The sequence below is a fragment of the Lithobates pipiens genome, unplaced genomic scaffold (assembly GCF_037356315.1).
Source record: "Lithobates pipiens isolate NorthernLeopardFrog02 unplaced genomic scaffold, aLitPip1_a1.2 Scaffold_25, whole genome shotgun sequence".
Classification (NCBI taxonomy): domain Eukaryota; kingdom Metazoa; phylum Chordata; class Amphibia; order Anura; family Ranidae; genus Lithobates; species Lithobates pipiens.
The window spans coordinates 173,414,160-173,437,648 of NW_027507787.1; the positions used below are offsets into that span (position 1 = coordinate 173,414,160).

Here is a 23,489-nt window from a genome sequence, read left to right on the forward strand (position 1 = left end):
CATAATTAGTCACGATTTTAATAAAGCAAACTAATTTTGGTCCAAGAAATCCTGTTTCTGGACTGTACTTGGGCCAAAGCAATAACTCCAAGGCCAATAATAAATAACACGTTATCTCCTCTGATTCCGCAACATGTCTGGTTGATGAACGGCCGTTCAGAAACGCACTGAAAAGCTCTGAATGAAAAGCATGAATCATGAATGAATGAATGAATGAAAAGCTGAAAAAACACGTAGTACGTCATTACGTTCATGTTTGTTGGCTGACAATTCCTTGCCATTTTGTATGCAAGACAAAATCCAGGCACACGCCTTCGAGTCAGAGGTTTTGTCTGTGAAATATATTATTGTGTGTATGAGGCTTAACTCTAACCCCCTGCTAGCACTAGCCCTCTCCCCAGCACATATCTGACCCCCTGCATTTTGTATATTAAATATTTCTCACCCCCACATTTCATGCAGAAAACTCACAATTCAGTCACACACAGTTATACGCACTGCATTACTACTCATTCAGGCCACCAAAAGTGTCCCAAGTCTTTTACAATCTTATAGTGTATACTTAATAAAAATGCAGAGGCTAAAGTGTTCGGGTTTGGCTTGAAGAAAAGGTGGCAACCCTAAGAGAGAGTGAGATATATATATATATATATATATATATATATATATATATATATATATATATATATATATATATAGTCCAGCACTGTGACTGGCCACGGAAGTCACTCCGGGTATCATGGCATCGATGGTGGAGGGGACCGCTGCGGGGGCGTCAATCCCAGGTAAGCAATTCATAATGAGCTAGTGTGCTGTGCTAGCACATTATGCCTTTGTCTGGCAGGGTGTTTTTCTTCTTTTCCTCTTTATTGGCTTTGTTGAGTAATTTTGAGGGGACAGCAAATTTCCACTGTTATACAAGCTGTACACTCACTACTTTACATTGTAGCAAAGTGTCATTTCTTCAGTGTTGTCACATGAAAACATATGATAAAATATTTACTAAAATGTGAGGGGTGTGCTTTCTTTTGTGAGATACTGTATATATAAAGAGAAATGCTGAAATATAGCAATAAACAGAGAGGGAGTGAGAAGACCTTGGTTCTGTGATATATAGACATATATATGTACAGTATACAGTAGGACTTTGCAGTGTATTTTTGCTCTTGTAAGCCTCCATTTTATTGTAGTTATTGTGTTACTAGGAGACAACTGCCTTTTCCCCAGCTCTGTCCCCCCCCCCAGTCCCACACAGCGGAAGGACTGAAAAACACACAGGGACCGCAATGATTCATGGGAATTGTAGTGTCTATTTAGCTCCGTGAACTACAATAGCAAAGGGACGTTGTCAGGCGGAAGCCGGAAACAGGAAGAGAAGCGCTGAGGTATTTTGAAAACAAGTCAGAAAAATGAGATCATCAGAAAACCGAGGTAAGCTGATTTATACACCGAAATGATTCTACACATGAATATTGTCCTCTATGTTAGCGGTGCTATGGGAAGGCGTTCGATGTCTGTTGATGACGGTGAATGTATGCTTCAAATGTGTATTTATACAATGATATCCGAATGTGACACAATTCACACCAAGTGCTAACTTTATTTCTTCTGTAGAACAGTAACACCAAATATTAGTAATCCTACAATACTGATATCATTATATAATCGTGACCAGAACGTCCCATTCCTATATTATTAGTGTCCCCTCCACCCTGAGCACTGTAGCAACTCCACAAATGGCTGCCACCAGCTGCTGGGGGGTCTTCACCCACCGTGTGTGTGTGTGTGTGTGTGTGTGTGTGTGTGTACGTACACACTCACACACTATATATATATATATATATATATATATATATATATATATATATATATATATATATATATATATATATGTGTATGTATGTATAAGGGTTCTAAAACTCCGACTCTATTAATATGGCAAATAGACAGGAGGGGTCTTAGGGCCGCTTCACACTATTGCGATGCCAGACATCGCATGTAATTTGCAGCGCACTGCTGTTCACATTACATGCGATGTCTGTGCGGTGAAATGTCAGCCATACAGATAGCATATGGCTAATATTGTGCCGTATTCGGTGCAAGTACGCACAGGACCCTTTTTTTCTGTTCGGATCACACCTAAGCGATCCAATTCATGTGCCGAACTGTCAGTTCGCAGTGCGATATGCGAGCTGAAATGGGGGTGTCGTTAACATATAATGACACTCCCCAGCAGTTTGCATATGGCAGTGTGAACTGCCGTGGGTGCGATGTGGGAATCCGCAGTTGATTCGCAGGGTTCTCGCATCGCACAAGTATGAACCGGACCTGAAAGGGGTTGTAAACCTTCATGTGTTTTTTTTTTCACCTCAGTGCATTGAAGTGAAAAATCTCCTGCAATGCTGCAGCCCCCGTTTACTTGCCTGTACCCCCTCTATCTTGTGCTCGTCCCCAAGACACCAGCAGAAGCCGGTGTCTCGGATCCTGATTGGATGGATTGATAGACAGCAGCGGGAGCCAATGGCTGCGCTGTTATCAAATCCAGTGACCAGGGAGGCGGGGCAGAGTCATACCTTTGGCTTCTATGGTTGCAGAATGAATGGCTCGGGAGTGTGCCTGCAAGGTAACCCCCTCAGGAGAGCGCTTCTCCTAGAGGGTTATCTAATGTGGGGAGGAGGAGAAGGAGGAGCCGCCAAGGGACCCCAGAAGAGGGTGTTCAGGGCCACTCAATGCAAAGCAAGCTGCACAGTGGAGGCAAGTATGAGGTTTGGTTTTTTTTTTTTCCCATATAATAAAGATTTAGTGTCACTTTAAATATTCATAGGTTACTTGTTTATGGTAAACAGCATTTTAAAGGGTCAACTGTCTTTACCTTAATCACCTTAAAGTAGAACTTTAGTCATAAGTTATGTGTTTTTTTTTATTTATTTAATTTTTTTACAGTCTATATTAGCTTCCAAAATGTGTGTGCTGTAAATTACCTCCAGCATTGCTCGTTTCTTCTTTCTGGAGGCGGCCAATTTGCTAAAGCCCAGAGCCCCTGAGCAAGCCGTAAAGCATAACCAAACCCATCCATTTAGCCATCTCAAACTGTTCCATTCCTGGAATGCTGGGATTGATAACTGTCACATTTGTTTGTGTCCTCAACCAAACTGTCAAACCTTTATGTGGTTGGTGTCATAACTGATCACATGTGCAACACCATGGCAGTTGAAGCTCAAACAGATGCAGCTTCCTTGGCTGTAAATGATAGGAGGGTTTGATTTCTCTTTAGGCTCCTTTTACACTTGTGAGACTTTTCCTGTGACTTTGGACATCAGAGTCGCATGACAAGTCGTACCCCATGATTCCCAATGATAACTATTCATATCTGTGCGACTTCATAGTCCCTGTGCTACTTTGGTCCAACTTTGATGCGAGTCGAAGTTTATAAACCAAGTTTACACAGGCATTCCCTGAAATCGCATTCAAATTGTGGCTGTGAAATTGTGCAACTTTCAAGTCACAGCAGTGTAAAAAGGGCCCTAGTGGAGTTCCAGGCTGTTTAAAAAAAAAAAAAAAACTGTAGCTGCTGTCTTTGAATATCAGGTCACTTGCCTGTCCACGAATCCAGCAGTGTCGGTGCCCTTAACTGATACATCCATCAGGTGGAGGCGCTGTAATCGTCACTAAGTTACACTGGAAGTGAACCTTGCAGCTTCAGTCTGTTTCCTATTGCCCATGCATGCATCATGCTGCGCTTTGATTTGTCTCCCAGAAGGCAGCGAGGGGAAGGAGCAGGGGCAAGAAACTTCTTAGATTGCCATGATCTCTGTTTAGATATCTTACCTGGAAGTGGGAGCAGGTACTCCCCCCCCCCCCCCCCCCCCCCAAAAAAAAGGCAATGGAGGGTCAGAGTTTCCCCTTTTGGGTGGCGCTCTGCTTTAAGGCTGTCAGCAGATCAGCCTCTACAATCTCGGCAGTGCCTAAAATGGAGAGCAACTAGGCGTGGGCAGGGTGAGATGGCGTACTACTGGATTTTATACAGTATAGGTACTTATTTTAATGTTTTACGTAGCTATACTTGCAAAAGGGGCCAGCCTGAGGTGATCCAGGATAACTTAATTTTCTGACTAAAGTTCCACTTATATTAAAGGCTTCATTCCCACTGCCATAAAAAATGCACATACAAGTGCTTTTGATTACAAATCTGAATGCAGCAGCGTTGCGTTCAATGGAGCCATTCGCACAGGTTCATAAACATGAACTACTTTCAGATCCGTAACACAGAATCCAAAAATCTGTGTCTAAGAACATGCACTTTATAGGCTTGCACATTTTTAAATATGTATATACACGTGTTTAACCACTTGCTGCCCGCCCTATAGGCAAATGACGGCTGCAAAGTGCTTTCAAAACCCTGACTGGGCGTCATGACGTCCTCAGGATTTTGAGCCGCAGCGCACCCCCGGGGGCGCGCATCGCGACGATTGGTTTTTAGCAGTGTGTCAGTCTGTCAGACACGCGTAGAGGAGAGCCGATCGGCTGCTCCTCTGACGGGGGGGGGGGGGGTCTGTGCTGATCGATTATCAGCGCAGCCCCCTCCCCCGAGGATGCCCAGCACCAGGTATGCCAATCAGTGCCCACAATGGGCATCACAAATTGGCATGCATTGTTTGGCACTGATTGGCATCTATCAGTACAATGCCGCCTATCAGTGCCGCCTATCCATGCCAATCTGTGCCAGCTATCAGGTGGCACAAATTTGCACTCAGTGTCCAACCGTGTCTCCCATCAGTGCCCCTCAATGCCACCTCATCAGTGCCACTTCATTGGTGCCACCTTATCAGTGCCCGTCAGTGCAGCCCCATCAGTGAAGGAGAAAACATTCTTATTTACAAAGATTTGAAACTGAAACAAAAAACTTTTTTTTTTTTTTTTTCAAAATGTTTGGTCTTTTTTTATTTGTTTAGCATCATTTGGGTACAGTGTAGCATGACCGTGCAATTGTCCTTAAAAGTGCAACAGCGCTGAAAGCTCAAACTTGGTCTGGGCAGGAAGGTGTTTAAGTGCTCAGTATTGAGGTGGTTAAAGTGATAACTTTCCTGGCGGTATCCCGAGTCTGGCTCGGGTTGGGATTTTACTATCACAAGCGGTAACCCCCAGCCAGACTCGGGATCGCATTGCTGGATACAGGGGAGGACACGGGGAGAGTTACTTACCTTGTCCCCTGGATCCAGCGATGTCCTCTGTGCTGTGTGATCGAGCTGTCCTCCGCTCGATTCACAGTGCCGAATGCCGCCGAGCTCCGTTCCCTGCGACATTACGGCGCACGGGAGCGGAGATCGGCGCCTAATTCAAAAAAGTAAAAAGACACAAAACACACACAGTACTGTAATCTTACAGATTACAGTACTGTATTAAAGAAATGACACACCCCCTTTGTCCCTAGTGGTCTGTGCAGTGCCCTGCATGCACTTTTATATTATAAATACTGTTTTTTTCTGCCTGAAATTTGGAGATTGTCCATAGCAACCAGAAAGTGTCCCTTTTTCAGTGTTTTGGGATTTGATTACATTATTGAATAATTTTTATTATTCTTTATTATATTATAAACTTTATTATACCCGGGATGTCTGCTAGACTCTGGTTTGAACAGATTTAAGGGAGTTATTCCTAAGAATTACAGGACTACAATATAAAACGCCAAATTTCTATGCAAAATAATTGTACCGCTTTCAGCATCTAAAACCAGAACTAATCATACCGCCAGGGAGGTTAAGGACTCTTAAAAAATAACAAACCCATCGGTGCAACCTCTTCTCTGGTCCTCAGCCGGTGCTCCTAGACCTCTGTTAAGTGCACCCATGGGAAGCCGCTTCCCATGGGGGCACTTTAGCCTGCTCGTTCCTGAGCCCCTCTGTCTGTGTCAATGGACTCTGCTCCACCCCTTGCTCCCTCGTCACTGGCATTGATTGACAGCAGTGGGAGCCAATGGCTCCCAGTGCCCCAGCAAAGCCAGTGAGACTCGGAAGTGAGGGGACAGAAAAGCTGCAGAAGTGCACAGTGCTGGATTGAATGAGGGCTCAGGGTAAGTATAAGGCGGGGGAAGGGGTGGTGAGGGGCTACATTTGATGCCTAAACATTTTTTACATTCATACTTTTTAGAACCACTTTAAATTATGTCTAAACAAAGGGAAAAATACTTTGCATAAAGACAAATTATCTAAGCATATGCATCTTTGTGTTTAAATGCATCTATTCTATACACAAGTGTTTTACTAATGATTACACAGGAGCTTTTCTTCTAGAAAACACGTGTTATTACATCAGTAACAATATTAGTGCGCTGGTGGATGAGGCCTAATTGTTTTCAGTAGCTGCAAGTAGGGTCTTTTGATCTTGTTTAACAATAAGATCGAAAATGTTTGGTCAGCCAATGGGAAACCCCTCCAGGATTAGTCACTGCTATTTCAGGGGGAAGTGTTAGTTATTTGAAATGCAAACCTTTATTATTCTGCAGCTTACCATTCCTTTTGTGATAGCTGCATTCATTTTCTTTTCTTAGGCTTTTTCGTCCATTTTTCATCTGGTGATCCGGCCAGTAAGTTTGTTTTCAAAAGCGCACATTCCCCAGCAGAATGTATCAGTTTACATGGATGAGACAAACCATTTAACACTAGCAGGGGTGCTTAAAATGATCAGTTTTGTGTGCATATAAAACATTTATCCCAAAGTAACACTGCTTGTTGTAACTGATTATAAAGTGTGAGCTGGAGCTTGGCTTCAATTCAATAGTGCATTTAAATCTGCTAATACATTTAACACTACCCTCCCCCCAGACTGACAGTGCTGCTGTCTGCTGTGCCTCCTGTGATCATTCATCCAGAGTGGGTACTCTAATACAGGAGGTGTGTTATTGGCCAAGACCAACTAAAAACAGAGGGGGAAAAAAAGCCAACGAAACGAAAACTGATGCAGAAACCTCTTCCAATGTTTGGTAAGCTGCAAAATAATATATTTTTGGTTTGAGCTTTTATTACAGCTTTAAGAAAGGGATTATGATCTAGGAATGATCTAAGACCAAGGGTCTCCAAACTTTGCCCCATTATTGGTGGCTGCGGGGGGGGGGGGGGGAGAGACATTGCCCCATTATTGGTGTCAGCGGGGGGGGGGTTGCCCCATTATTGGTGTCAGCGGGGGGGTTGCCCCATTATTGGTGTCAGCGGGGGGGATTGCCCCATTATTGGTGTTGGCGGGGGGAGGGAGACATTGCCCCATTATTGGTGTCGGCGGGCGGGGGGGGATGGAGACATTGCCCCATTATTGCTGTCGGCGGGGGACGTTGCCCCATTATTGGTGTCGGTGGGGGGGGGAGACATTGCCCCATTATTGTTGGTGGCGGGGGGGGGGGGAGACATTGCCCCATTATTGGTGGTGGGGGGGGGGGGGAGAATGTTTTTGGCAATGACAGTGCACCGTGGTTGGTGTCAGCGGGGGGAATAATGTCTCGTATCAGTTGGAGGAATAGTGCCCCGTCATTGGTGTCGGTGGGAGGAATCCTTCCTTGTATCACTTGGAGAAATAGTGTCCAAAGGGCCACGGTTTGGAGACCACTGATCTAAGATATAGTATGCATTACTGTAGTGCATAATTGGAACCCTTTGGTTTCCATGTATTGTATATTTTGCAAGTACTCTGAATTTTGTCATCTGTTCTGGGATTCAATAAATGCTAATCTCTGAAAAAGGAGCTTTTTATTTTTTTTTTATTTTTTTATTTTTATTTTTTGCTGCAGGAAAGTCATGTCAATTGAAGGAGTTGTGTTCTACACCTGTCTGAATGTTCTTGTTTCCACAACACTAATAATTTCATATACTGTATCGGCTATTAGTCATTGTCAATAATTACAATGCTTACTACAAGAACACGATTGCAACTACTGACATTTTCCTTCACACTAGTGTACCCCTGAACTTGCCTGTATATTACGAACATGGAAAATTGAATACTTCTAATTTTCCTGGTGCCTATCCTTGGCAAGCATACACATGGTTGGTTGCTCTACCACCATCCAACCTACAGGACTATTTTAACGCTATAAAAGAACAGAGTTCAGAATGTTGAATACTATTCTCGAAGTGCCATCTCCCCAGAACAATTTTTTTCTCCGCAATGGCCATCTCAACCTAGCTGACTTGCTTTAGATGTAAGAATAGTCCAGCAGATGGGGCCAAGGTGAAAGTGATATTTAAGATTTTGGAACCTTGTCAACCAGCAAAGGCTGGATTTAATCTTTTATGATGACATAGAGCATATCAGCACCTGATATCGGCCTGAAAGGCAGCTGAAAAATCAGTATCTGTCCTGAAAAAGATATCGGTCAACCACCCCCCCTAACAAACTCTAAAGACTTCTGGTTAATTCTGAGCAGCGGATGCTGCTTTTGACTTTGCTGCCTTTACGAAAGTAGCTTGCGTGTCCTTCCAACCTCTTTTAAAATCCCTGTCGGGGCGAAAAGCTCCTATCTCTTGATTTCTGTTGGCTGGCACCTTTTGTAGCAAACTTCCTTTTTTCTATTTTCTGTCTTGGGGAATTGGGCCACTCTTTTTCACCAGTAACCCAACTGGTTGCTGTTCTAACTTCTCCCCGAAGAGTCTTGCCACCATAAGGAATGTGGCAACATTTTTTGAAGAATGATCTGCTTACCATGGCTTAAGTCAAAGGGCCCTCCTTGCGGGGATTGAATTGAACATTGCCCTTGATATGGATCCTAACATATCTATGGAGGCCTCTGCTGCCAGCTTTAACTTGCCTATTTTTATTTGTTTTTTTTAATCCAAGGTCTGGCAGATCTGGACACTGACGTGAATGCTATGGCTGCCTTGCAGGCCGGTGCTTGACTATTCTGCGCCCTAGGCAAGACCAGCTACTTGCAACCCCAAAAAAACACGTCACAATTTTAAACGGCATAAAATTATCTAATATAAGCACACTCCGTCCATTCCCCATACACTGCCTATACTCACAGCACACTCCATGTTTTCAGCAGTCCTCCATTCTCCTAGGCTTTTCTGGGGTCTCTACATGCTTTGTCCACACATACCATTCTGTACCTCATCCTCTGATATTTGGGATGTGTAGTAGCTTTGCCCTGACATGTGACCCACCTGACACACCTGCCCTTCTGCTTGACAACTCCCTCAAAGTTTTCGAATGTTTTTCTTTTATTTTTGGTGTTTGAGTAAAGTTTTCTCCATACAAACCATTGCATTCTTGGAAATGTAGATTGGAACTGTGCCGGCTGCCCCTACACAGGAGTATGAGGGCCATGGAGGACTGCATCTCCCAGAGTGCAGTGCATGGCTCCGTGTTCTGCATTAAGCAGGGATTGGCTGGGGGAGAAGTTGGTGTCTCTGTGCTGCTAAGATGGAGTGAGATCCCCTGCTCTGGAGCTGGTGTGTGGATTCAGAAGACTTCACTGGGAAAAACCTGAGACCGGACGAGGTCCACTTCCTTTGTAGGGGGGGACCGGGGACGGCATTGTGAGATCCTGTATGATGTGATTCAGCGCCTGTGGCTGCCTAGTTTGCCTAGCGGTAGCACTGGCCCCTCCTGCAGTAATTCAGGACATTCCTGATGGATACTTTTACTTCTAGAGGGTGTGGTGTTTCTGACTATCCTTATCAGATGTGTCCAATGCTGAAGCAGCATCAAAGAGCTGTGCATCACAATCCGAAAGAATATAACTTGCAAAAATGATTCTGTGCCGTCTGCTTATTATCAAACCTTCTTTTCTCCAGAATAAGGTCTCCTAATCTCTTCCATTAATGGAAACGTGTGAGTCTTTTTGAGATGAGGAAAATATTTGAGTTTGCCGGCCATTGAATAGCCTCTCTAACATGATTATTGAGAAATCAAAGAATGTGGAAGACTCAAACCTTCTCTTCTTGGAATTTGCCCCTGACTCCATCTGGCGTGTAGCTGCAGTTTTCCTTCTAATGAAGGACTTGCCATTTCCTTGGATATTACTGAATCCTTGAGTCTTGTATCATTTTTGCTTCATCACTACCATTAAATAACAGTGAAAACCCTGTGCCACAGGCGAAACCAAAATGAAGGGAACACAGATGAATGTGATTATGGCTGCTGCAGTCTTCAGAATGTGTCTAACTTTCACATTCTTGAACCCTATAAGTGTATGTATGTTATCAAGATTACTAAACAGTTTACATGGAAGTACAAAAATATAAATGGCACTCAAAAAATACAACTAATGTTAAAACGTATCGGTAACTCCCATTCAATCAATAGTTGCTTAAAATACAAAGTGAACAGCTGTTGGTGCCATTAGTAACTGATTAAACGCATGATCACTTCCAGGTGCCCCAAGTGACCCCACATGAATGTACACTCACCACAATAGATGGACCTATTACTAGATGGGTCTCGCTGTGGTTTTATTTTATTTTTTTGGACCCACTGTTTTTATCTTGTTACCAACGTGACCATCCACATGTAGCAGGATGCGATTCCTTTCATTACCACCACTCCAAAATCTGTATCTGGAAAAGGGTTAATTGCGCAAAGCAGCTGACTTTATTAAACCATATATAACCTTACAATTACACCACACTCACATGTGAAGGTGAAAAAGGACTGGCACCAAGTACTTACAGTGCTTATGATTAAGATGGCCTCTGCCGCCCCAAAACCAGAAGCTGGCCTGCACTCCACCTTCCTGAAGATGTTCAATTACAGATGAATCTAGTTGAGGCAGTGTTCCCCAGTAGTAGGGGGGTGTATCCACCTAGAAAAACACTGTAGTTTATATCCACAGCAAATCGAAAATATTCAAATTTGATTACAAATGTTCAATGTTTATCACTTGCAGTAATACACGTGACTTCTCTAATAGGATGCCCATGTGGACTACAATATACAGTGCAGGGTGATGACAAGAACTTTAGAAGTGCACATGAGAGAAAATGTACACAACAGTCTAAAAAAAAAACCTAGTCTATTCTTTACATTTCTGAATTTTTCAGGACAAGCTTTTGAGGTTTGTCACTTTCATCAAGGTCCAAGCAGTACAGATTCACAAGTTTTAGCAGAATGTGTTTTGTTTGTGGAAAAAAAGAGGGGCTGGGGGGAGGGTGTAACGCATACAAATGTACATTTAATGGTAATAAAACTAGCATAGTTGGTGAGATCAGACTCTATCTAAATTTAGGCCGTTGCACTTTTGTGTCAAACAGAAGTATTGGTACATGTGTTCCGTCTTAAACAAAAAAAAAAAAACTGGTATCCTGGAGATAGCTAGATATAAAAAAAATTACACACAGGTGCATCATCAAAAAGTTAATTTCTTTCAGTAATTCAATTCAAAAACTGAAACTCGTATTTGTATGTATATAGATATGTTGCACACTGATATTTCTAGCATTTTTTTTTTATTTTGATGCATGGCTTACAGCTAGTGAAAACCCCAAATTCTGTATCTCAGAAAATTAGAATATTACATAAGACTATTAAAAATGATTTTTTAATATAGAAATGTTGGCTTACTGAAGGGGATGTCAACGTACATATAATATAGTATACACTCAATACTTGGTTGGGGCTCCTTTTGCATGAATTACTGCATCAATGTTTCATAGCATGGAGGCGATCAGCCTGTGGCACTGCCGAGGTGTTAAGGAAGCCCAGGTTGCTGATAGCGGTCTTCAGCACATCTGCTTTGTTGGGCCTGGTGTCTCATCTTCCTTTTGACAATACCCCACAGATTCTCTTTGGGGTTTGTCAGGCGAGCTTGCTGGCCAATTGAGCACAGCGATACCATGATCATTAAACCCGGTATTGGTACTTTTGGCAGTGTGGGCAGGTGCCGTGTCCTGCTGGAAAAATGAAATCTGCATTTCCATAAAGCTGGTCAGCAGAGTGAAGCATGGAGTGCTCTAGAATTTCCTGGTAGAGGGCTGTGCTGACTTTGGACTTTATAAAACACAGTGGAACCAACACCAGCAAATGACATGTCTCCCCAAATCATCATTGACTGTGGAAAATTTTGCATTTTATTTGGAAATAAAGACCCCAGAGTCTGGAAAAGTGGAGAGGCACAGAATCCAAGTTGCATGAGGTCCAGTCAGTGATTTGGGGAGCCACGTCATCTGCTGGTGTAAAGGTAAAGTAAACCTGCAAGCTTTATATAACATAGGTTTGCATGCTAATGAGGCAATTAAACACATGTACAGTCCATGAAACGCAAAAAAATCCAAGTTCACCCAGTGTAGAGATAGAACTTCAAAGTGGGTACACCTTAAATTACTAACCCAAAAACACTGAGCATGCCCAGAAAAATCAAAGTGCTGTTCACATACAAAAAGCACACAAAAAAAACCCCCCAAAGTTCCTGAGCATGCCCAGCCCAGACCAACCCATTGCATCTAGCCCAAAATAATCCACCCCCCCTGTCCAAAATTAAGCACGTCATCTAGCATGCTACAAAATTACAGATGGGACACCTGCCATTCCCGGGAGCAAACAAGGAGCCTAACATGGGCAAAAGTTATACAACAAATACCATTGCAGTATATGGGAACTAACTTGTTAATTTTGCGAGTCCCCACTTGGCTGGCTTATATTCTAGTTATTGGCCTTTAAAATGGGTATGGGGGCCCAGGTCTCACCTTAAGGGGCGTCTATCAATGTCACCAATTTGGACAACCCCAAAAACAAAACAAGTGCCTTGCAAAATTGCTTAAAAGCTAGTAACTTGGGGGGGGGGGGGGGGGGGGGGCGCATGTGTATTGGCTTCACTCTGCCAGTAAAGTGGTGCATCTCTAGCATGTATCCAAAATGTTGCTTCAAAGATGTACGGCTTTAGAGAAGTTACAAATCTACATTGCAGCTGCAAGATTTTAATCCCATAAAAATGTTAAAAATAACCTGCCCTCCCCAATGCATACCAAGCCATTTAGGTCTGTTGAGGCTTAAAATGAGAACCCTGCCCTGTGGGAAAAAAAAAAAAAAACCCCACCCCATACTTAAAATATTGTGCCCCTCCCACTCACTAACAAACCCCTAGCCAAACGCACAACAAGGCAACCCATGAAAGGGGGTTGGATGCTTGTGGGGGCAGAAGGGGCCCGGGCACCCCAAAAGTCAACCACCTTGTTCCCATATTAAGGGGGGACAAGGAACTCTTCCACACAACCCTAGGCTGGGGTTGTGGGGTACTGCAGATGGGTCTTTACAGAATGTGGAAAGCCCCTTTAAACTAGTGGGTACAAGGTGCTTTGTGGTTGGTATTGGTCTGAGCCCAACATGCCCCAAAGGCAGTCGGCTATGTTGAGTGCATGTGACCTTGTATGGTTCAGGAGGGGTTTGGGTGATCGCTGTTCTCACCCTGTTCCTAGCTGGTCCTGTTGTATGCTATGAAAAGATGTGCTTCGTATTGGTGAAGGCAGCTCAGCCTTTAGAGACTGGAGTGTAGCGGTCCCTTTTTTTTTAAAAGCAAAAGCTAGCCCAAGGTAATCATATGCATTAGAGGGGGGAAGGTTACGTGCCCTTTTAGGAGGCGCTAGTCTTTTTTTTTTTTTTTTTTATTTTTTTTTTTTTACATAATTTTAACAAGGTGAATGTCACATGTTGGCAACATAACATGCTAACATGACCCGTGTACAAAGCTCCTTAAAAATAAATAAATAAAGGTGAACCAGAGTGTAAAAAAAATTGTCAATATTAGAAGGGCACCTGTGCAATTGCATGTACGTTCCTTAACATTTAGCTGCTTGCACATGCGCACTGCTTAAACTGATCTCTCATAGTTCTAAATGTACTTGCAGGCTTTCTCTGAAAGTTAATTTCTCATTCTATTTTGGGTATATTTGTTAATTGGGCAGTTGTTACTAAAAGTCTTCATCGCCCTATAATATCGGCGCCTTCATCTTCTGTCAATATTGAATTGGAGATGCCATGCACCATAGTGGCGCACAGATTGCATTCCCCCTGCGCCGAGATTGCTATAGTAAATGGGGGATTTGAGCTCTGTTGCCGGTGCACCATTTCGTACATTTGGAAATGTGTGCTGCACCTCGCCATGCTTGCGGCTTTTGTAAATCGCTGTGTGTGTGTGTGTGTGTGTGTGTGTGTGTGTGTAGCAAAAGAAAGCTAGATGCTCTGCTGCCATCTGGTGGTCTGATTTCAGTTTTAATCTGATGTTCCCAGCTGGGATAGTATAGCTGGATAGAACTGAATGTGTGTGGTGTTTTCAGCAGCCATTATAGCCATCATGCTTTTTTGGCAAAACGCAGAAAACCTTATTTTCAGCTGATAATTTTTTGTCGCCCAAAAATTCGGTGCATTACTAATTACTTCACCTCCGAAGTTGTATTCTGTTGTGCAAGAATTTTCATAACTTAGGAGTTCCAGCCCCGTCCCATCAAAAAATTAAGTCCGCTACAAATACTGTAGCTGCTGACTTTTCATTAGGACATTTTATTTGTACAGGCATCCCACAATGTTGGCACCACGGCCAATTTTTCCAGTCAGCTCTCGGGTGCTGCTGCTGCCATTTCTTCTAAGGGAAACCATCAGTGAAGCCGGTTTCCTATGCGCGCTGTGCTTTGTGAATGGCTTGGAAAGGGCGGGCAAGATCTGAGGGACCTTGCAGCGGCGAGGTCCCAGAGAAGTGGGGTCGGGTACCTGCCAAATGTGGCAGCAGAGTGTGGGAGAAATCAAACGGGAGGAGCTTCCCCTTTTGGGTGAAGCTCCGCTTTAAGCAACTGCTTCATTTTCAATATGGAGACTAGTATTCAAAAATTACGTTAATTTGTCCAATATTTTCATCATGTGTACAAGGCTTGAGCTGTAAAATATTTACAGTATTTTTTAGGTTTAGATGTGGTTTAAATATTAATACCTTTTTTCTAACCGTCTATAAATTGTGACTGGCCCAGGTATAACTAAATTCTTCCTTCTTCTAGAAACGACTGAATTGGAAGTCAACAGGAAAGGACGACTTAAACGCCCGATGAATGCATACATGCTCTGGGCCCGAATTAACCGCCCAGTTCTGTCCAAAGCCAATCCAAACACTAAATTTGCACTCATAAGTGCGATGCTTGGCGAAGAATGGAGCAAACTTACCGAGGCACAGAAAGAGCCCTATTATGAAGAGGCAGAACGGATTAAAAGAAAACACACTCGGGAACATCCAGGTAAGTAGTTGAGATACAATTCTCAGGGCCCTAAGCCCTTCATTATAGATTTCATATTCCTATGGATTAAAACTATTACTATTGGTATAGAAAAGTAGGTTTATTTCTCTGATGGACTTTCCCCTGCATGACATGTATATTGCATTTTGTGATTTGGATATGTAATATCGTTATAGCAGTGTGTGCCACTATTGTACTTTTTATGGTTCACTGTCATTTCTAAATTTCACTCTAACGGTAAAATGCTTGGCTGAACTGCATTTTTACTGCACTGCAACCCCTCCCCTTTTAAGCTGGAAAGGCAGCAAAAGGGGGTGTAAACTTGCTAGAGTTGCTGTTTTTTAAGGGACTGAAACAGATGGTGAGAAGGCAACATAATATCCCCTCATCTCCTGTCGAAGATCCTCGGAAAAGTGATCCACCAGATTGTTCAGAGTGCAAAGCTTGTGTTAACAAGCCCTAGCAGTTGCTGCTAGCTTTTTAGCTGAGCCTCTGGTTTCATTGGAGAAGTCCCCCTTCGGATTACTCTATGGAGGATCCACTGTTGGGCATCCTCCTAGAAATGTGTAAAAACGTTGCTTCAGTCAGTGACGGCCTTAAATGAAGAACAGAGTTCAGTCAAGTGTAGAGTAGAAGAAAATACCCGCACTGGAGATTCACCGAGCTGTAACGACCCAGTGTGGCATCCAAACCTGCTTCATTTTACATTTTAAAGTGTTTTCTAAGTATGTCTAAATTAACCTCCCTGGCGGTATGATTGTCAGATTTTTGCATCTCAAAGCAGTACAAATTTGCATAGAAATTTGACGTTTCTATATTGTAAGCCTGTAATTCTTAGCAATGAAACACTTAAATCTGTCCAAACATGAGTCTAGTAGACATACCGGGTATCATAAAGTTTGAAACACTAAATCATAAATTATAATATAATAAATAATTTAAAAAAATCACTATAATATTTAGAAAGAATATCACTGCAAATCTGCAAGTGTTATAATTTACAATCGCTGTTTTCTAGCTGGTCTAAAACCACTTTTGAAGTAAAGGAACACTTTGGATGTTCTCAAGTTTCCAGGCAGAAAGAACAATATATATAATATAAAACTGCATGCAGGGCACTGGACAAAGCACTGGGGACAAAAGAGATGAGAAATTTCATACAGTAATGTAATCTGTAGGATTTCAGTGTACTATATGTATTATGATTTTTTTTAATTTTTTTTTAAATTGCCACCAGGCTCCGCCTCCGTGTGTCGTGGCGCTCACAGGGGACAGAGCCTGGCAGAGAGGCATCGGGTGGTGGATGAGGCCCACTGACACAGCGGGAGGACATTGCAGGATCCTTGGGACAGGGTAAGTATACCGCACCAGGATCCTGCAATCCTGATGGTACCCAAACTTAACCTCGAGCCACACTTGGGGAAAGCCGCCAGGGAGGTTAAATGTGTACATACATGTAGCAAGTATAGCTGTAGATTGGTACTAAAATGGCTTAATCTTGGGTTGGGGGGGGTGGGGGACTGGATCTAGCCTGTCTGATGGGATGCATTTAAAAAAGGGCAATGGTACAGGAATCGGTAGGGCAGAGGCCCGGAGGTTGTGGGGTGAACCTGTGGAGGGGCAAATATCTCCTAAACCTGCACGGTGTCATTTCTTCAGTGTTGCCATTTGAAGTGTCACTGAAATCTGGGGGGGGCACAGCCCTCCCCAGCACTCTCTAGATTGCTTCCTACGTGTACGTTCCAGTTTACATTGTACAAAATCTATAGATCTTCATATCTGAAGATATAGGTATTACCCGAGAATTCATAGTCTTGAGCATTGGATAATCCAAATTCATCTCCGCAGTGTACAGTGCAAATCTAATCTGTAGGGTGTGCTTATTGTGTCTGTAACTGTTGAGCTGTTTCTGCTTTTTTTTTTTTTTTTCTTTTTTTTCTTTTTTAAATCTTCTTCCTTTTTTTTTTTTTTTTTTTTTCTCTTTAGACTGGGAATTTCGACCTGATATTAAGCACAGGAAAACGTCCTCTCCGGTATATGTCGCCATTCCAACTTCTAAAGATCCACCAGCAGCCTCAACTAATTCGATGCCACAAAATTCAACCTCCTCAACATCCTCATCATCCTCCTCATCAGCTTCAGGGATGGCTCTTCAACCAAGCCAACCATCCGGTAAGTCGTAAGGGCTCATTCACTGGAAAATTTGCAGTCGCCACTAGGACACCTAGAAAACAATTGCTTTTTATGTGCCCTGTTCACATGGCAACGCAGTCCGGAGGTGTTCTGCAGTGATTAGATGAAGGCATGCCCTCACTGCGGATTACTTCAGCCAAAATGCAGTCAGTGTTCTGTGTGGTCATTTAGTTATGTAGATTGTGAAACTGAGATGAGACAAAATTACTAGGACTGCAGCTTTATTCATAAACTCCACTATAAAAACCTGGCCCTGACGACTAAACGATATCCCTATTCTCTTAAAAATAATCCATGCTTTTCCACTGCTTATTGGCCCTGTAATCCATTTAAATTGTTTGCTATTGGGTTTCTGTCCCCTGTGAGCTCCTGAATCTTTCTCCCTCGTTTTCGTTTGGAATGAGCAGTGCATGTTAGTTGCGGCCATGTGTGCTGCATTATGTACACTACAAATTCTATAGTTCATAGCCCCTAGCAAGAGGGTGGCTACCTTCCTACATACAATGGGACCATGGAGAATGAATGTAGCCACCCTCTACCAGGAAGTCCAATCGAGGCACCAAAAAAGCAATTTGGAGATTTGAAGGATTGTGAGAGCAATAGGTATTTTTGAGTAAAAAACTGTTTAAAGTGGAACTTCACCCAAAAGTCGTCCCCCCCCTCCCCCCCCTCCTTTTATTTATTTTTATTTTTTTATTTATAAACTAATTGCAGCATGCCTTGTACATGCAGAACCTGTCTGTGAAGTCACAAGGCAATAGTACCTGCCCAATCAGTACCATCTATCCGTGTCCATCAAACCTACACCTACCTATAAGCGCCTGTCAGTGCTGCATATCGGTGCTTCCCCATCGGTGGCCATCAGTGAAGGAGAAAACTATTTTATAATGCAAACTAAAACTTTTTGAAAAAAGTCGGCCTTTTTTAGTTTGTTTAGCAAAACATAAAAACCGCAGATGGGATCAAATACCACCAAAAGAAAGCTCTAATTGTTGATGGAACATGATAACTTTAGTTTGAATTGCGTGCTCATACAACACTGTACCCAAAGTGCGACAGCTGAAAATTGTCGGGCGAAAGTGCCTGGTATTGAAGTGATTAAAGTGGGAGGGTAAGAAAATGCTATAAACTGTAATTATCTGTATGACTGCTATTGTTATGTCTAATTTGTCACTGTTGTCCTGCAGGTGGAGTATATTACATTTTGCATCGTGTAATACCATTATCTACAAATACCACCACTAGGAATACCATTGACCAGTAAAACCATCGTCTAGTACTACCAGCGTGCTTCTAGGACCTACAACAGCCAACATGTGAACATTTGTACAGACATCTCTTATTCAGCTTCTAAGATCTACAAGAGTGACTTTTGCATTTTTGGTAATGTCTAGTGTAGAATTAGTGTATGTGCATAGGCTGAGCAGGCTTCTTCCTGGGTGTAAGGCGTAAAGACTGACCAATGTTTGCCCATTTACAGAAGTATATCCTAGTCTAAGGACAGAGGAAATGCAAATGTTTTAGTGGAGTAGGGAGGGATAGAACCCCTGACGGGTTTTTTTTTTTTTTTCTGTCTGTTACTGAAGTCGTGTCCTTTTTGACAGGACAGGAAGTGATGATAAATCTCTCTAATGAAATCTCAGACAGCGGTAAAAATCTGACAAGAGTTTTCACCCTTCCCTATTCGATCCAAAGCTAGAAAAGTTTATGGCTTGACATACTTTAAGATCCTATTTATATTTTGTGAGTGTTTTTGTTGTACATTTTGTGTATATAATTTCCTGCAATGCCTCAATTCATGAGCACATAATGGCTACCTTTTTGGCCTGTTTCACACAGGCTTCAGTTTGTATAAGAACAGTGTGAACGGCAAGATTTGATAAAACATTTGCAGAGATTTTAGCCAGCTTTGTTGAAGCTTTTAAAGTACCATTCACCTCCAGCTTGTAAATATTGCTTACAGATCCTAATGGGAGTGCTGATTGCACCTTTAAACAGGCGTCTGACAGGCTTCAGCACTTCTTGCAGTTTGACAACCTGTGAAGCCTGCTAGCAGCATGCTTAAAATGGCAAGCCGCGCTCCCATTAGGATCTGGGTTTCTTTTAGCTCAAGCTTACAAATGTTGCACGCTGATCCCAATGGGAGTGCTGATTTAAGCAAGCTGCTAGCAGGCTTCAAGAAGGGGCAATAAGCACTCCCATTAGGATCAGTATTCAATATTTACAAGCTGGAGCTTGAAAAAAGCTCCAACAAAGCTTGCTGAAAGTTTGCTGTTCACATTGCTCTTATACAAACTGAAGCCTGTGTGAAAAAGGTCTTTCAGTTTAGTAAGTTGCCATAACCTAAGGACAGCAGATATTTGCTTTTAGCTTCTCAATGTAATCTGACTAATTTGATTGGTAGCTTTTAGGGTTGCACTGATATTGGTGCTGATAATGAACATTTGCACAAGTACTCGTGCAAATGCAATAATACCTTTTGCGGTGCGATTTGAACCCAAAAAAAAAATTCATGGCCTCAAATAGCACTGCAAAGAAGTCACTGACAAGCCAGGGTTTATGCAGGAGCAGTGGGGGAAGCTACATGCGATTCGAACAAGAATCGCACGGCATTCCTGTTCAAATCGCATGCAATTGTTTGCAGTGCGATTTGAACCCATTCATTTTGTACGGTCTCAAACTGCACCGCAAGGGTATTGGTACTCGCTGGCAAAAAGGGTATTGGTGCAATCCAAGTAGCTATGTGCTATGGCATATTATTGTATAAAGCCCAAAGTAGTAAGCCCCCCCCCCCCAAAGACAGATTAAATTACTGTCCTTATCTGATTGTGGCTGGCACTCCCAACACTGTTTTCTTAGTGCTAAAATGTAATATTTCATGTACTTCTTATTCTCTTCCATGCTGCCAGTCAGAGGTTATCCTCAAACCCATAAATTCTATGGACAATCAAAGCAGCATTCATGGGCTTAAAAATAGTCATCTCCTGGATTGAGTCAGAATTCCCTGAGTCCTACCAACAGAAAAAGTACATTCTACAAACAGGATGGAAAAGTGTACTTGCAACTTTAATGATCCATCTTCCTAAAGAAAACTCCTTGTTCTCCAGACCTAAACATTCTCATCTTGATGTACTTGTTAATTTAGGAGTATTTAATAAAGTTTTTGTTTCCATCTTATTGCACTGCATCTCTTCAGTTTTTTTCTTTTCAATGTTTTCCTTTTACTCCTGGAATTGAAGTCTGCCATGATGAGTCCAGACTTTCAGCAACAGTTTTGGACACAACACTATGTTTTTTTACATGGGTTTTTATCATTTTTGGCTTTCTTCAGATGAGATGGGCTACCATCTTTGGCCTGGGCGAGCTTTTATATTATACAAATTGAGAAGAATGTACTAAAACTGGAGCAGCCAGAATCTAGAGCAGGCTTTTTCTTGGCTGCATGGCAGCCAATCCATTTCGGTCTTTCATTGCAAAGCTTTGAAGTGATCCTAAAGCTTCACGGTTTTGTTTTATTTTAAAATGATAAAAATATACTTTCCCAATCCTCTTCTGGGGTCCCCCGCCAGCACTCCTGGCTCCACCAGCCGAAAGCTGCTTTTTATGGTGACATTCTGTGTCTATAGACACGGACAATGTGGCTCAGCCATGCCCTCCGCTCTCTCATCACAGAATTTGATTGGCAGCAGTGTCCAGAACTTGTTTTTAGCTTCCAGCTTTGAAAAATGATTTGGAGGGCTGTAGAACCACCTGATCACTTTTAGGTGACTTATGTGTCGCCTCCCACACCCCCCCTTCACTTTAGTCGTTCCTGGACTCTCCTGCTTCTGGAACCACAACAGATGCTGTCAAGAAGCAGGACATTGAGAAACATCCATTCCCCCCCCCATCTCCTCTGCAGAGTGTGAGCCTGAAAATGCCCAACTCTATCCTTTTTTGTTTCACAGCTGCTGAAAAGCTAGACAGTGGGTCAAGCACAGGCCAGTGCAGTCATTTGGAGCAGGGGAGAGATTTGTTGTCTAATAGACCCCTGATGTCTCCATAAAGAGGGGCTTTTCAGCTACTCGGTGCTATCCCATAAAGGGGGGTTATCTGCTTTTGTGATGGCAATAAAGTTGAAAGAAAAAAAATGAAAGTGTTAAAAGCCTGTGCATGGGGCCACAAGTGTATGTAAGCACCTACTACATATTGAGTATGACAGCGCAAGAGAAATATTTCTAGGTTCCCGCATTTACAGTTACCTCTCAACAGATGAGCTGTAAAGCTCTATTTAATTTTGGGTACCATGATTTGCCATCATTTTGCAGGTAATGCAGCCCTCCTTTTTGTATTTGTCTTGCTGCTGCTTGCGAGAGGTGTTCACAGGTGAAGCAAGCTGCAGTAATGAATCGGCTGTCTCCTTCATATCTGTTGGATGAGCCTCATCAGGAAGGGAGGAGAGTAGGTCAGTCCTCAACTAGATTTAGGCTGGCCATACATTCTACAATTTTCCTTTTTAGATTTAACAAAACCATATAAAATGTGGTCAAACCTAAACACTTTCCATTTGTATCCAATCGGGCAGACTCTTGCACTACATAGTTGAATGAAAAAAATCTAAAGTAAATTGAACAAGAAAATTGTATAATGTATGGCCAGCTTTAGAAAGCACCCAATAACATTGGACAAAGTGCAAGTACGGTACTTGTGTCCCATAGGGGACAGAACTGTAAAAAATGACCAAACCTATTTAATTGGTTTGTGCTCAAGCCCCAATTTGAACAGTACTGCTAAAAGCTATTTTTAAATTGCCATTACAGTATCATTTATTCTCAAACAACAATATGAAAATCCCAGATGTAATTGTTTTGCACTCAATTTGAACAGGACAACCAAAAGCCACATTAAAATCTTTATCAAAATTGAAATGTATGATTTCAAGGGAAAAAAATCAAATCTGTTGCTCAGATTGTATGGTGTGATGTAAGAAGCTGGAGTAGGCTGCAGTTTGGGAAGGTAATTAAAAAGGAAATTGCAATGCATTGTTTCGCCCAAAAAGTTAGGATTTCCCCTTTTTAAGAACAAGGTTAGGACTCGGGGATTGGAATAGGGACCTCCTTCAAAGGTCAAGAGGCATGGCTGACCCACCCCCACCAAAGTGTTCCGCCTACCCCAACTAATGTGGGGAATGAACAAGTCGGGGGGGGGGGGGGGAGCGTTTTGCGCAAATGTTTTTTTTGTTTTGTGTTTTGTTTTTTTATATAAGGCTGCCGAGCGTCCTAAGTTTCTCCTGGGTAAGTGAGACGAGTTAATTTTTTTACCCTTTTTTCTGACCAAACCGAGCAGGATCGGGAAAGGTAGGAGTTTTATGGTGGGGGGGGGGGGGGGAGTCATAAAGTGAAGCTGCACTTAAGAGTTAAAGTTCCTAGGTCAAAGGTTAGTTGGGGTTAGGGTTTTCCCTTGAACAAGGTTAGGACTCAGGGATTGGAATAGGGACTTCCTCCAAAGGTCAGTAGGCATTTCCCCAGGTCAAGAGGCATGGCTGACTTTTTTTTTTTTTTTCCCCAGATCCTCTGTGTTCTTTGCCATGAGGTGTCATGTTTAAATTCCAGTGACCAGTAAGAGTGATGACACCAAATTTAACACGCCTGCTCCCCATTCACACCTGAGACCTTGCAACACTAACGAGTCAGATGGCTAATTGGGCCCAATTTGGACATTTTCATTTAGGGGGTGTACTCATTTTTGTTGGCAACGGTTTAGACATTAATGACTGTGTGTTATTTTGAGGGGTAGCAAATGTACACTCACTACTTTACATTGTAGGAAAGTCATTTCTTCAGTGTTGTCACATGAAAAGATAGAATAAAATATTTAAAAAATGTCAGGGGATTTTATATATATCCCACACACAGCAGGCAAAATTGAGCACTTAACCATTTTTTTCTAGTTAAATATATTTCTAAAGGTGCTTTTGACATGAAATTTTCAGCACAAGTCGGCAACAACCCATGCACTCCATACATACAAAGAAACCAAAACCAAAAAGTTCAGAAATGAAGTTATGTGTAATGACACAGGGTAAAAGCATTGAACATGCTAAATGAAATGTATTTA

The 23,489-nt window shown here is 42.4% G+C and overlaps 1 protein-coding gene across 2 annotated transcripts; it reads left to right on the forward strand.

Annotated features, from left to right (window-relative positions):
• The first annotated feature begins 1,286 nt into the window (after positions 1-1,286).
• LOC143930673 (transcription factor SOX-30-like) lies at positions 1,287-20,570 on the forward strand. 2 transcript variants are annotated; one of them, XM_077455183.1, is made up of 5 exons: positions 1,296-1,431; positions 6,822-6,979; positions 14,967-15,200; positions 17,187-17,372; positions 18,581-20,570. In XM_077455183.1, the coding sequence occupies exons 2-5, from the start codon at positions 6,955-6,957 to the stop codon at positions 18,655-18,657; spliced, it is 522 nt and encodes a 173-aa protein (XP_077311309.1). In that variant the 5' UTR covers positions 1,296-1,431; positions 6,822-6,954; the 3' UTR covers positions 18,658-20,570. The 2 variants fall into 2 exon arrangements, with proteins under 2 accessions (XP_077311310.1, XP_077311309.1); XM_077455184.1 differs by lacking the exon at positions 6,822-6,979 and having other exon boundaries at positions 1,287-1,431.
• The last annotated feature ends 2,919 nt before the right edge of the window (positions 20,571-23,489 follow it).